The 12,557-nt window shown below is 40.0% G+C and overlaps 1 protein-coding gene across 1 annotated transcript; it reads left to right on the forward strand.

Annotated features, from left to right (window-relative positions):
* Nucleotides 1-1,073: 1,073 nt before the first annotated feature.
* Nucleotides 1,074-9,504, forward strand: LOC149104299 (salivary peroxidase/catechol oxidase-like). The gene is made up of 8 exons (XM_089271963.1): nucleotides 1,074-1,191; nucleotides 2,641-3,090; nucleotides 3,739-4,499; nucleotides 4,949-5,127; nucleotides 5,691-6,013; nucleotides 7,235-7,491; nucleotides 8,103-8,450; nucleotides 9,233-9,504. The coding sequence occupies exons 2-7, from the start codon at nucleotides 2,657-2,659 to the stop codon at nucleotides 8,444-8,446; spliced, it is 2,298 nt and encodes a 765-aa protein (XP_089128089.1). The 5' UTR covers nucleotides 1,074-1,191; nucleotides 2,641-2,656; the 3' UTR covers nucleotides 8,447-8,450; nucleotides 9,233-9,504.
* The last annotated feature ends 3,053 nt before the right edge of the window (nucleotides 9,505-12,557 follow it).

The following is a 12,557-nucleotide window of genomic DNA, read 5'->3' on the forward strand; positions in this document are numbered from 1 at the left end:
AGTACGACGCCATGCGGAGCTCTCGATGTCTTAATGTGTGCAAATGACTCAAGATAAAATATGAATTTCATTTATTAGATGTTATGTCCGAAATATATATGCCTGTAGTTTATCTTATTGTGCTCCAATCTTAAGCAAGCGACTTTTGGTATGTAAGTTAAAACTTTTTGCATTCTCTAATTCAGGGTAAAAAAGCTTGCTACCTTTATGGGAGGAAAAAGGAATAATTTAGGCCTTATCATAACTAGTCAGTGTGTATTTAACCGTGATCGTTCTTTTTATTAAATCGCTAATACGCAGTTCAAATATAGGAATAAGTTGTGTATTGACCTGTGATGGTCTCTCTTCCAATTAAATCCTTGTTCTGCAGCTGAAAAATTTTATAATGTCTTTTTTTTATGACTGAGATATACACACCTATGTTTTTTTTTTTTTTAATTTACTCCAAATCCTAAGGAGGCCATTTCCTAATTTAGGGTGAAAAAAAAAAAATAATAATAATAATAAAAAAACGCCTACCCGTATATATGTATGAGACGGAACAAACCATGGCCTTATTACACCTAGTGGAGTTGTGTACTTAACTGCGACAAATTTTCTTGTAATTAAATCTTTATTTTTTTCCCGCAACTCAAATAACTGAATTTAATATATTCTATATTATGTCTAACATAATTTTTTTTGTTTAATTATACTCCTTTACTAAGGGGGCTACAGTTGATAAAAGTAAGTTAAAACTTTTGTATTCTTTAATTTAGTGTACAAGTCCAGCTACATGCATGAGAAAGGAAAAAAAAAAACACACACAACAATTTAGGCTTTATCACAACCACTTAAATCATGTTTTTAGCCGGGATGGTTTTTTTTCTAATTAAATCTTTATTCGACAGTTAAAATATATGAATGTCATATATTACGAATCCACATGCATATGATAGCCTAGCTTGTTAAATTGTTTACGTTAGTTAAATTTTTTGAAATTCCCTAATTTAGGGTTAAAAGATAATTAAGAAGTAAATATTTGGAAAGTTTGTCGTGAGATGAACCGGTACCAGATGTTGTGACGTTTTTAACCATGCATCGTTGCATAATTAGCTAGAACATTGTCATAAAACCTCTTAAAAAGTCAGAGGCCAGAGAGTATCAGTCGACCACTATCATAGTTGGCGAGGGTTCATCTCTGTGGTGCTGGTAAGCGGGTTGTAATCTTTTTCGAATTAACTTTTCAGTCAATAGTAAAATTAGGACCGGAATTATCCTTGTTTTCGGAGTCTTTTGAAGACAAAGGTTGGTGTTGGTGAGGCTCATGTTTCTGTTCAATCAGCCTTCTGACCGGAGCTAAAAAAGTAACAAAGGACAAGCAATTAGTTTTGTCCTATATTGGAAACTTTTAGGATTGGGAGTCATCAACGCCGCACTGATGTCCCAAATTTCGGACCGAGACGAAGCTCGTTGCCAAGAGCGATCTTAACCTATTGGGGATCAGCCATCGAAAGAGCGTGACTGGGACGTCATCGCGCAAGAATTATCGCCTTTTGATTTCTTCTAAATTAGTTTTCCTATCCAAACTCAACTTGGGTTTACACGAAACAGTTAGTCTTTGGTACCGTTTTAATCAGCGTAGCTGGCGAACCCGTGAGAATCGAGCAAAATTATTTTCAAGTGAAAACAACAAACAAAAACAAAATCAGCTCAGTGTTATCGTTTTCCAAACTACAACATGAAGGAGGGGGGGGGGGGGGGGCGTTGGGATTTCGGTTTTGCGGATTTGGCCAATTTTTGGTTCGGTTTCTCGGTTTTCGCACTTAAAAACTGCGGTTTTTCGGCTTTGGTGTCTTGTGCACTGAGTTTGCGGGTTTTCTCCAATTCAGTCTTTTTCTTTTAGACAAAAATCACCTTAATCATGTTATCGTGCTTTTTTTCTAGTTTCACAAATTTTGCTACAGGTCTGGAGCTAATTTACAAAAAAGTAAGGCAAATGTTTAGATTATGATGAGTTCTGCATCAACGAAGGGATATGCTGAAAGAACATTGAAAATAAAACAAGTCTAGACTGATAAAAAATGAAATAACAGAAAGAGGTTCGGTTTTCGGATTTAGACAAATTTATTGTGGTTTTATGGTTTTCAGCGATTTCCTGTGCGGTTTTCGGTTTCTAATAGGCCCCTATGCCCCCCCCCCCCCCCACCCCCTCATCAAGAAAACTAGATAACTTCAAGAGAATATCCACCGGTACTTGCATTGCTGGTTTCGGTTTCCACATGACGTGGCCCAATTTCACCATAGCCTGCGTAGCAGCCATTTCCTTTCCTTTTCCAGGCGGAGAGACTTCTGCTACGCAGACTAATTTCACCGCAATCGAAAGTTTAGCCTCGCTGTTCTTTTTAGATATACTCGCGTTGAATTTCTAGTCTGAAATAAGTTTAACGAATTCGATCATAACTGGCAGTCAACGACACATTTTCCGTTAGATTAAGTTTCAGTCCTCGTGAAAATTTTCCAGAGTTGTGAAAGTCTTTTTCTGTCTACCTCACAGTCCAAAAAATCCATGCGTGAGACAAAATGCTACACTGTGTTCAAATTGTACTTGATTATAGTTTGCTTAGTCAATATCGATATTATTTTCCTTTTACACGACAGCTTCCCTATACGCAGAATGACTCGCTGCTGCGCTTTTCTTGTGCTTATTTGGGTTGCCGAGCTTCAGCTGACGTCATCTAACATCATCGACAAAGCTTATCCAGGAGACAGTATCGCAGACTTTACAGGAAAAGCTCAAGACTTGAGTGATACTGAAGATGCGCCTTACCAGCAATCTGACAAAGGATTGCTTGATAAGTTGCAAAAGTTCATTAAAGAAAAAAATCTCGAGCAAGAATGCACCGAGGAAGCAACCAAGAAAACAGGACACCTGCTGAAGGAGAGGGAAGAAAAAGACAAGAGAATTCTTAGAAACAACTACCAGATCTTGCAGCATGGCGAAGAATCTTTTGCGTCAAGTAAAGAATGGTTATCAGCAATAAAGAGTGGGATTTGCACTGTGTGTTTGGTCAAGAAAATATGCAGTCACCCACCAAGCTTTTTGTCTAAGTATGTTTCTCTTTCCTCTTGAAAAAGCCTGACACTCAGGCTATTTTATATAAAACTCTTTTTGTTGCGGAATATGTATTATTTTTACTTTCAAAATGCAACGATCATGCATTAAGTAGCATAGCCCAAAGAGAGGGAGCCAATACGGCCAATACGAAGGCTTTATATAGATGCAATTAAGGGACTGCTGATAACTGTAAAGTAACCAAAGCCTTCCTCGAGTTTTAGCCGATCTGACTCCAACTCCACTCTGAAGTGCGCTTTTTCTGGTTCACGTTGTTTTTAGTTAGCCCCTTTTTGAAGTTAACCTAGACCCATACCATTTGTAAAATAATATGAAGCCAAAACATTCTTGAATAGGAAAAGTTCGATTTGAGGAAAACGCCTTTTGTTAGAGTTATTTGCTCACCATATTTCTTCCTTCATCGTCATCAAATTGCGTTTTCTAGATGAATGAGATTTAGCTCTCCCTTCTTTCATGTGATTTTCAGGACTCCTTTAACTTCGTCTCAAGTAAGAGAAAAGCCCATGAAAACGAAATCGGTACCTCATACGTATTGAAATTAACCTGTGGAAAAAAATAGCTAATAGAGCTTTCATCAATTCTAATTCTAGGCGTGCATAATGTTAAGTTGATTGCCTTCGCAGAGATACCGCAAAGTGCAGGAAGCAGGTACTCCGGTTAACGTCGAAGATCCCAAGCATTGAAAAAAAATTAAAATGCAACCCACACGAACGCTTTCGTTCCATAAATGGCACGTGTAATAACCTGAAGAATCCAACGTGGGGGGCTGCCCTAACTGCCTTTGAAAGAATCGAGGGACCAGATTACGCCGATGACCTTTCGGAACCCCGAAAATCTCAATCCAACAAGCCTCTTCCGAACGCTCGAGACGTCAGTCGGAAAGTACACGGCAGCAACGCAGATCACAGCAATCCTGATTCCAAGACACTCAGCCATTTGGCCATGATATGGGGACAGTTTCTGGATCACGACATCACGCTTGCACTTGGTACTGGAATCAACTGTGAACTGGACACTAAAGATCCGGAATGTGTAAATATAGAGATCCCAGAAGACGATGATGTCTTTCGGAATAGGGAAGTCACATTTATCGAGGTTGAACGAGATGCCCCTTTCAAACCGCCACACTACTGCTCATTGCGTCCTCGAGAACACATCAATCGACTGACGGCTTTCGTCGACGGCTCCCAGATCTACGGCTCGGAAGATGAACTTGCAGAAAATCTAAAGGGAAACGGAGGGATGCTTAGGGACATGCAACATCCTCACGGGTGCCCGTTTAAGAACCTGCTGCCTAGACAAGATCCTGATGTATTCTGCGTCTCCAAGGACCCAAACAGGCCCTGCTTTATGTCAGGAGACGAACGTACCAACGAAAACCAAGGTATGAATAAGGGCACAAAAGGCTACCTTGAGTGGTATAGTGTAAAACGCCGGCTACGATGGGCAGAATGGCCAATAGCGTAGGGAGCGTCCTTTTTACGGCTTAACTCATTTTCGAGCGGCGCTTACTTAAACGAAGCAGCACGTAGTAAAGGCACTGATCTTGTTATCCCGTAGAACTCTACTTCAGCGTTGAGTTCTTCGTCTCGCATCCTAAGGGAAGCTAAGTGATAATTATCTTTGCTGCCAAGATGTATAAAAATTCGCGCTACAAAACGCGCCTGCATACCCATAGCATCCATTTCTAAGTCACTTCCAAGTCGGTATTTCAGTCAGTGGGTTGGTCGGTTGGTCGGGCAGTTAGTTAGTCAGTCGGTCAATCGCTTGGTTCGGTGTGTAGAAAAAGAATCATGTTTATCACCAAATACTTTAATTTTTTTGCTCTAACAGGTCTTATGTCGATGCACACTCTCTGGCTTCGCCAACATAATCTCATCGCCGAACAACTAAGCCAGATAACCGACTGGGATGCGGCAAGAATTTTTCAAGAAACAAGGAAAATAATTGGCGCGCAACTCCAAGTGATAACCTACAACGAGTTTCTTCCGCTGATACTAGGGAAAAAAACGGTAAAAATTCAAGAGAAATGATATATTAAAAAGGAACATAGTAAGAGACTAGTGAATATAATTACGTCATTTTAGCATGCAGTAGCAAATTCACGAACCTAAATTTCTGCAAAATCAATTTTCAGTACGGTCTAAAATTTGGATTTTTCGCATATTATCATTGTGTACTGCTGTTCAAAAATTTGTCGCACGCAAGAACATTAAAAAATAACAAAAATTAGTTGCATGGTAACGAAGGCAAAAACGTGAGGTGTGAAAAAATAAATCACGACTAATAGTAGTTTGAATGCCCGAAATAATTAGCTGAGGAAAGGGAAAGAACGCCTGTCAGCTAATATAAAGAGCTCAAACTTCCATTGACCCAAAAAGTAATTCTCTATACGTGGGCAAACTTACAACGAGTACAAAGCGAGACACTACTAAAAAGACAAGGAACTTATTTTGTACCAGAAGGCTGAAAAAAATGTAGTTTCTGATATTTGGTAGTGATCCAGTTCAAAAACTGAATCATGATTGCTACAAATTGTGGTGAAATTGATTGACTTTGTTGTCTCCTCGTTTAGATAAAGGACTTTAATCTGAAGCTCTTGGAAGGAAGAAGCTTTTTCAAAGGCTATGATAAAAACGCAAACCCATCAATCTTTGCAGCCTTTGCAGTGGCAGCTTTTCGCTTCGGACACAGTCTCGTTCAAGAGGAATTCCGAAGATTAACTGAATGTGGATTTCAGCACGAACCCTGCAGCTACTGCCCCCAACAGAAAGACAACTTTCTGCCAATCCCACTGAAGGATTTTGGCAATCCTTTCTACTTGTACGAGAAATGTGAAGGAGGAATTGACAGTATTTTCAGAGGACTGGTAAAGGATCCAGCGGCAAAAGTGGATGGGTAAGAATGCAAAAATCTACGAGTAGTATATATCGTTCAAGGGAGGCTTTATTTCAGGCAAATACTATTTAGATCGTTGAGGCATTATACAGCTTTTTCTGTACACTTCTTGGTTTCTGGTGAAACATAAGTCCGACACCTTCGCTTTCGATCTCATCCTATTTTGCGCTTCTTTCTTGGAAGCAGCCGTAGTCATTAGACATTATGTATACAGTCGAACGTCTATTAAGCGGCCGCCTATTTGGCGGCCACCTCTTAATAAGCGGCCAGTCATCAATGTCCCAAAATTATTGTCGGTAAAGCACTGTAATTGAAACCTCCTATTAACCAGCCACCTCTGTTTGGCGACCTCGGCCACCTTTTAGTCGTCCAGACGAGGGTTTTTCTATTGTCTTTACCCCTATTAAACGGCCACCCAAAAATCAGTACACGTAAATTAAGTTGTTTCGGAAAAGGCGATGGCAGATCGATAAGAGTCCGAAATAGAAGGCGACGATAGATAACATTCAAACACACGAATGACTCCATATTCACGATTAAATCAACCCGGTGGTGAAGATATTCAAGGTAAACAAACCTCTATTAAGCGGCCACCTCCCATTTTCCCGAGGGTGGCCGCTTAATTGGGCTGGGTTCGACAGTAGTAAAAAACGCTGATACTGTTATCTTTCTGTACCTACATAATGTTCTCGTTCTGCGAGCTTGACAGTCCAAGTGAACATTCAACGTGGATCTACTTTACAAATTGTAATGTTTTATAAATACAGGGAATGATAAAAAGGTGTCTTGTGTAGATACCAAGTTCCACTAGATATCATAATATTGGAAAATCGATAACGATAAAAGGCTCATCAGCTCTTAAAGTCACTAGCACATGTTTCGAGTGTTGTGTTCTCGTTTTGACATTGAAGCCCATAGGGTGTGTCAAGATACAGCCGGCCTCTTAAGAATATACGCATAAGCGCTAATACTAAAGATTTGCGCCCTTTCGCTCCCATTGGATCACAGGTCTATGGAAGCTGCCCGCCAACTCGTTCTGTCTTGAACTAACCCCGTCTAACTTTTTGCCTTACCCGCCTCATCGTCCACGGCTGGTTATACTTAATGCTATGGCCGGTTATACCGTTCATTACCAGCCTTATCCCTATATATAATGCTACTCATTTATAACACGATATTTGTATTGGACGCTTTTGTTGGTTGGTTTGTTTGTTTTCTTAGAAAGTTTTCCAAGTCCATACAAGAAAACCTGTTCAGAGGCCCCGGTGATCTATCAGACCTTATAAGCATCAACATCCAACGGTCACGTGAGCGTGGAGTGCCCTCTTATGTCACGTTCCGTAACAGTGGCGTGTGTAACTTAAAAGCAAATATCAAAAGCTTTGAAGATCTCAAGAAAATTGGGTTCAGCAAGGAAGACATTAAAAATCTAAAGAAAGTATACGAGGATGTCGTAGATATTGACTTGTTTACCGGAGGTATGTTGTATCGTTACGATTTGTATAGGTAAAGTCTGCATACGAGCCAAGTGGCCCATCAGGCCGGAGCTTATCCCGGTTTCAGTAGCATGAAGCGACTAGGAGTATTTCTACTCCCCCCTGGATGGGATGCTGGTCCTCCGCAGGGTTACCCCCAGCATTAAGTTCGCCGGTACTCATTTATACACCTGTGTGGAGAGAGGCACTGTGAGAGTAAAGTACCTTGTCCAAGAACACAACGCAATGTTCCTGGCCTGGGGCCCGTTTCTAGAAGGTCCCGAAAAGTTTTCGCACCCGGAAAGCCGTAGTAAAAGTCTCAAACCGTATGATTACAGAGCTGTTTTATTCACATATTCTTAATACAAACAGAGGTTCCATTCCCTACAAGGAGTTTTAGGCGTGTACACCTGTATGTCTTTGAATACCGATTAACTAAAAATCGCCTTTCGGGTCCGAAATTTTTTTACCAGTTTACTTTGAAAAACAGAAACTCTTCAATGCTGCCTGGCTTCGAGGATCTTTCTTGCGAACATCGAAAATCATAAACTGAAGTAAAGAACACATAACAACATGGATGGAGAGAATCTGACGAAAATTTTTACGTTCTTTAGGACTACTTGAGCCGCCCAGTGAATCTACAAAGGGTGGCGTGTTAGGCCCAACGTTTCAATGCCTCATTGCTGAGCAGTTTCGACTCTTGAGAGTGGGGGATCGGTTCTGGTTCGAAAATGAGCCAAAAGCTTCCTCGCATACGACCAAAACGGCATTCACGGCCTGTCAGCTGGAGGAGATTAGAAAGACGTCCCTGGCAAAAGTAATCTGCAATAACAGCGAGTACATTGCTGCCATCCCGAAAGAGGCTCTTAGTCTTGTGAAAGGGTTTGTCAGCTGCAATGAGCTGCCTGGTGTAAACCTGGAGGTCTGGAAAAGCAGCTTTGTGTGTAAGCCAAAATAAGCAGGTATTTGCAACTTTAGTGTTTCAAAGGTAACTCTATTTTCAATTTCCATGTGGTCTACTTTTTCTAGGTCAATAGGTCAAGTCGCGTGCTACTTTCAGAGATTTGAAGCAAATTCCAAAAACAAGAGTAATAATTGTGAACAAATTTATAGCTTGGAAAAGTATGCTTGCACCTTATCCTCCACAATCAGTAATGAATGGGACTATAAATCTGCTAATATATAAGACCATATTTTGACGTCATAAGGTCGAAAAACCCCTATACACAAATCTTAGTTGGTATAGACCAAGTATTTATTTATCCTTGTAAACACCTTTGTGTGAGGAGCTTCCTGACCTAGCAATTGTCATGTATTTCTTTTAGGTGTCTAACTGATTAGGTTGCTTTGTAATAGTTCCCACTGGGTTAATTAGGTCTTAAAATACCACTCCTTGTGAATATCACACCACTTGACGCCGACCAGTTTACTCGAAGCTGTTTTTTCTTTATTGTTTATATCGTTTTTTTAAAATAGCGTGTGACATTTTCTTATATTGTCTGGCTTGTAACCTGTGTTCAGCGTGTCTGAGATTCTTGTAAATAAACTCGATCATTGCTGGAGGCACCCTCCACTATTTGTCGTATTACTTGTCTCCTCTACTTATAATAGAAATGTTTTTTATTCGGCTGAGCGAAGCGAAATAGAATAGAAATATTTACATCGTCATTATGAATCAAAAAGGACAATATAATTTATTTGTTTGTTTTCTCTTTTTTGTTGTTTGTGTTTCTTTTTCCTGTAGATCACCAACTGGAAAGAAAAAAGCAAGCAAGACACAACTTAATTTGATTATAAAGTAGTAACCGACAATGCTGCACACCTAAGATATGAACATAGATGATGATTACCACAATCAAGGACTTAGTAATTCAATATGTACAGTGCAAAATAATATCAGTAGTAGTAAAAGTAGAAAATATAGTAGAAAACACAAAGATGACAAACCGTATTTCTGTCACAGTTAGAAATGAAATTCTGACGTCAATAAACATTCATTTATCTAGCCCTACCGAATATACGTCAAGTCATTTTCAGCAACCTCAACATTCTTCGTTGTTCACAGCGATGCCTAGCAGCATTTTCTTCTCCTCCTCGTATATCATACCACGGTTGCAAAAACCTACGTGACATACTGGTCAGGGCCAAACGCCGCGGACAAGCCCCACTCCCCCACCCGGCTCCGGGAGCCTTCCGTTGTTACAGATATAGGTGTAAAACGTGTCCTTTTATTTCAGAGGGATCCACATCTTACACTTTTTTCTCTACCAACGAACAAAGACGTACACGACATCACATCACCTGCTCATCTTCTAATCTGGTTTATATGATACAGTGCAATAAATGCAACGTTCAATACATAGGCGAGACTAAACGTCATCTCGGCGGCAGATTTGGTGAGCACAGACGCGCAATCCAAAAAGCCATCACACAACGACATAGTGACCAACCCACCGCCGTTTCAGATCACTTTGCCCTTCCTGCCCATTCTTTGGACAACATAGAACTAGTTGCTCTCCAACTCATCAACTCAAATAGGGACGCTATTCGCAAGGAAGGAGAAGCAGTTTTGGTCTCCAAGGGTAAGACCCTTGAACCTTCTGGGTTAAACAGGCGTGACGAAATTTAATGTCTTTATTGTTATTATTTTTTCTTTATCCGCTTTAGTACACGTTTCCTTTTTCTCTATTTTTGTCAACCTTCATGTCACATATTTCCTTTAGTATCATTTGAAAGTTAGTAATCGTTTTATCCATATCTACTTAGCTCCAGTGTAGCTCCTGAAGAAGGTTAGTCCTGTCTAACCGAAATATTGGGCATTAAATTTACCCTTTTCAGCCCTCCGGTCAGCCTTTCAATTTAGAAATAAGCCTTCTATGCAAGTGTTTTGTCATAGCCTATCGTGTTCATTGTACCTCCTTAACCATTGTCACGTGCTACTTTCGAATGGTGTAATTACTTTAATGGCAGAGTCCTTTCCCACATACTGTGATAGGGATCTGACGATTGGAATGGTGATAATGATAATAATAATGATGATGACGATGATGATGGGGAGGGTGACGGTGGCAATGGTAATGATGGAAATGACGATGATGATGATGATGATGATGATAATCAGGTGATTACGATGATGGTGGTGATGAAGTGACGACGACGGTGAAGACGACGACAATTGTGAGGATGTTGATGATGATAATGATGACGATGACGATGACAAAGACGATGACGATGACGATGACGATCATGATGATGATGATGATGATGATGATGATGATATTGGTGATGGGTGATTGTGATTGTGATGGTGATGCTGCTCTTGGCGAGGACGAGGACGATGACGATGATGAGGGTGAGGACGATGATAAGATGGCCAAGTTTGAGTCCCCTGCCAATAAAAGGCTAGTTTATTCGACAGTTTGTAGTTTCGAAAAATTTGAGGACAATTTTGGAAAACGTTCCTAGAGAGCAAGGTCTTGTTTTCCAATAATTTTTTCCATACAAATCTTCTTAATTTTCCAAATATCCAACCCGTCATACAATCTGTCTTTTTAATGCCAGGAGTCTGAAACTTAGCCAATTTGATATTTTCGACATGCTTTTTTTTCCATATCGTGCATTTTTGTTTTCAAAGTATAGCCCATAATTTTATGAAAAGTAGGTAACGTGATGGCCCAGCTGCAAGGGGCCTGTCAGCAGCGACAGAAACCCGCCATTTTTGATTTGTGCTTTTGTTATCGCCACTTCATGGTTTTCGAAAGGCTGCGTTTTCAAAACATTACCGTTAAACCTAGAATTAAAAGAAGAATTTTCAAATTTCTCCAGTTAAAAGTGCGTCATCAAAAAGCTCCGTGTTTGGTTGAAACGTTTTCCAGATTGATCCGGAGGAAAGGACTAACCGTAGTTATAAAGCCGTGTTTCAATAGACTGTTTTCCATATATTAAAATTAAGCTTGGAAATGGCGAATACTAAAATGGTCTAAATGTTGCTGCGTTGCGAAGATCGTTTTAAATAAATGAGTTTTTAAGCACTTAATGGGGTATTTAGAGGCACATTATTCCCATTGTTTCATCCACATAAAGAAAACATCTATAACATTATACCAAAGGTAGTAAGTAAGTAAGTAAGTAAGTAAGTAAGTAACAACTTTATTTACAGAGGGTAACACATAACAGTAAAAAACTGACGAACCAGTGGTCCTCTATCGTAAGTTAAAAATTAAAAACTATTTACACTTATATAGCTAATGGTATTATCACAGATTAATTGTAAAAGAAACAAGAAATACATTACACACTCGCCTCGCTGCACCCGCGTGTCATTATCTTTTACTGAGACTATACAACGAATACAAATAAGGGGGACAAACCGGTCGGCCCGGGACGAGTTGCATGAGAGCGAGGCTAGGAAGGCCTCGCTGTCTTGTTTTGACGATACTGGCCCAGAAAAGTCTCGCTTCATAGTCGATCTGGTCTGTTCTATTTTGCCCTGCCTGCGAGATTTTGTATTCCAGACCCGGGGGGTATCCCTTATATGGCTATATAAGTGTGTGCGGTCCCAAAGGGTGTGGTTTTTCAGCCGACTTAGTCGTAAAAGGGTATCGATTTTTGCTATTATATTTTGGTCACAAATAGGGTATGGGTTTGTCTGGGTATGGGTATGTCTAACGAAGCTACTTTTTCATCATTATCGATAGGAACATCTACAAAAGCCCTTCACAAATTATGTTTACGGCAATTTAACATTGGTCTGAGCCAATTAGGGAACTCATTGAACTGAAATAGGGAACTAACAAGGCATGCCTAAAACAGGGTACTGATTTGATTAAAGGTCAGGTCGCAAATAGGGTATCGAATTTTTTGTCAGGTCGTAAATAGGGTAGGGAAAATCCGACAGATTTTGGTCATAAAGAGGAGGGCCGCATAACCCAATCCTCTTTTTCTGAGAGTAACCACCCTGGGGTTCCTGAATGCCACCAGAAGGGATACTGTTCGCTTCTAAGAAATTAAAGGTAAGGAATTAATTATCGCGTAAGAAAAGTTTGTTCGCTACATTTCAGGCTGGGAGA

This window comes from Orbicella faveolata, unplaced genomic scaffold (assembly GCF_042242905.1).
Source record: "Orbicella faveolata isolate gen_17 unplaced genomic scaffold, um_ofav_v1 contig_34, whole genome shotgun sequence".
Lineage (NCBI taxonomy): Eukaryota > Metazoa > Cnidaria > Anthozoa > Scleractinia > Merulinidae > Orbicella > Orbicella faveolata.

Bases quoted from the DNA above. Each gene is read 5' to 3' on its own strand.
- LOC149104299 (XM_089271963.1), top strand. From the start codon at position 2,657: ATGACTCGCTGCTGCGCTTTTCTTGTGCTTATTTGGGTTGCCGAGCTT. The intron at 4,500-4,948 runs GTATGAATAAGG...TTGCTCTAACAG, and splicing joins ACGTACCAACGAAAACCAAG to GTCTTATGTCGATGCACACT. The intron at 7,492-8,102 runs GTATGTTGTATC...TACGTTCTTTAG, and splicing joins TATTGACTTGTTTACCGGAG to GACTACTTGAGCCGCCCAGT.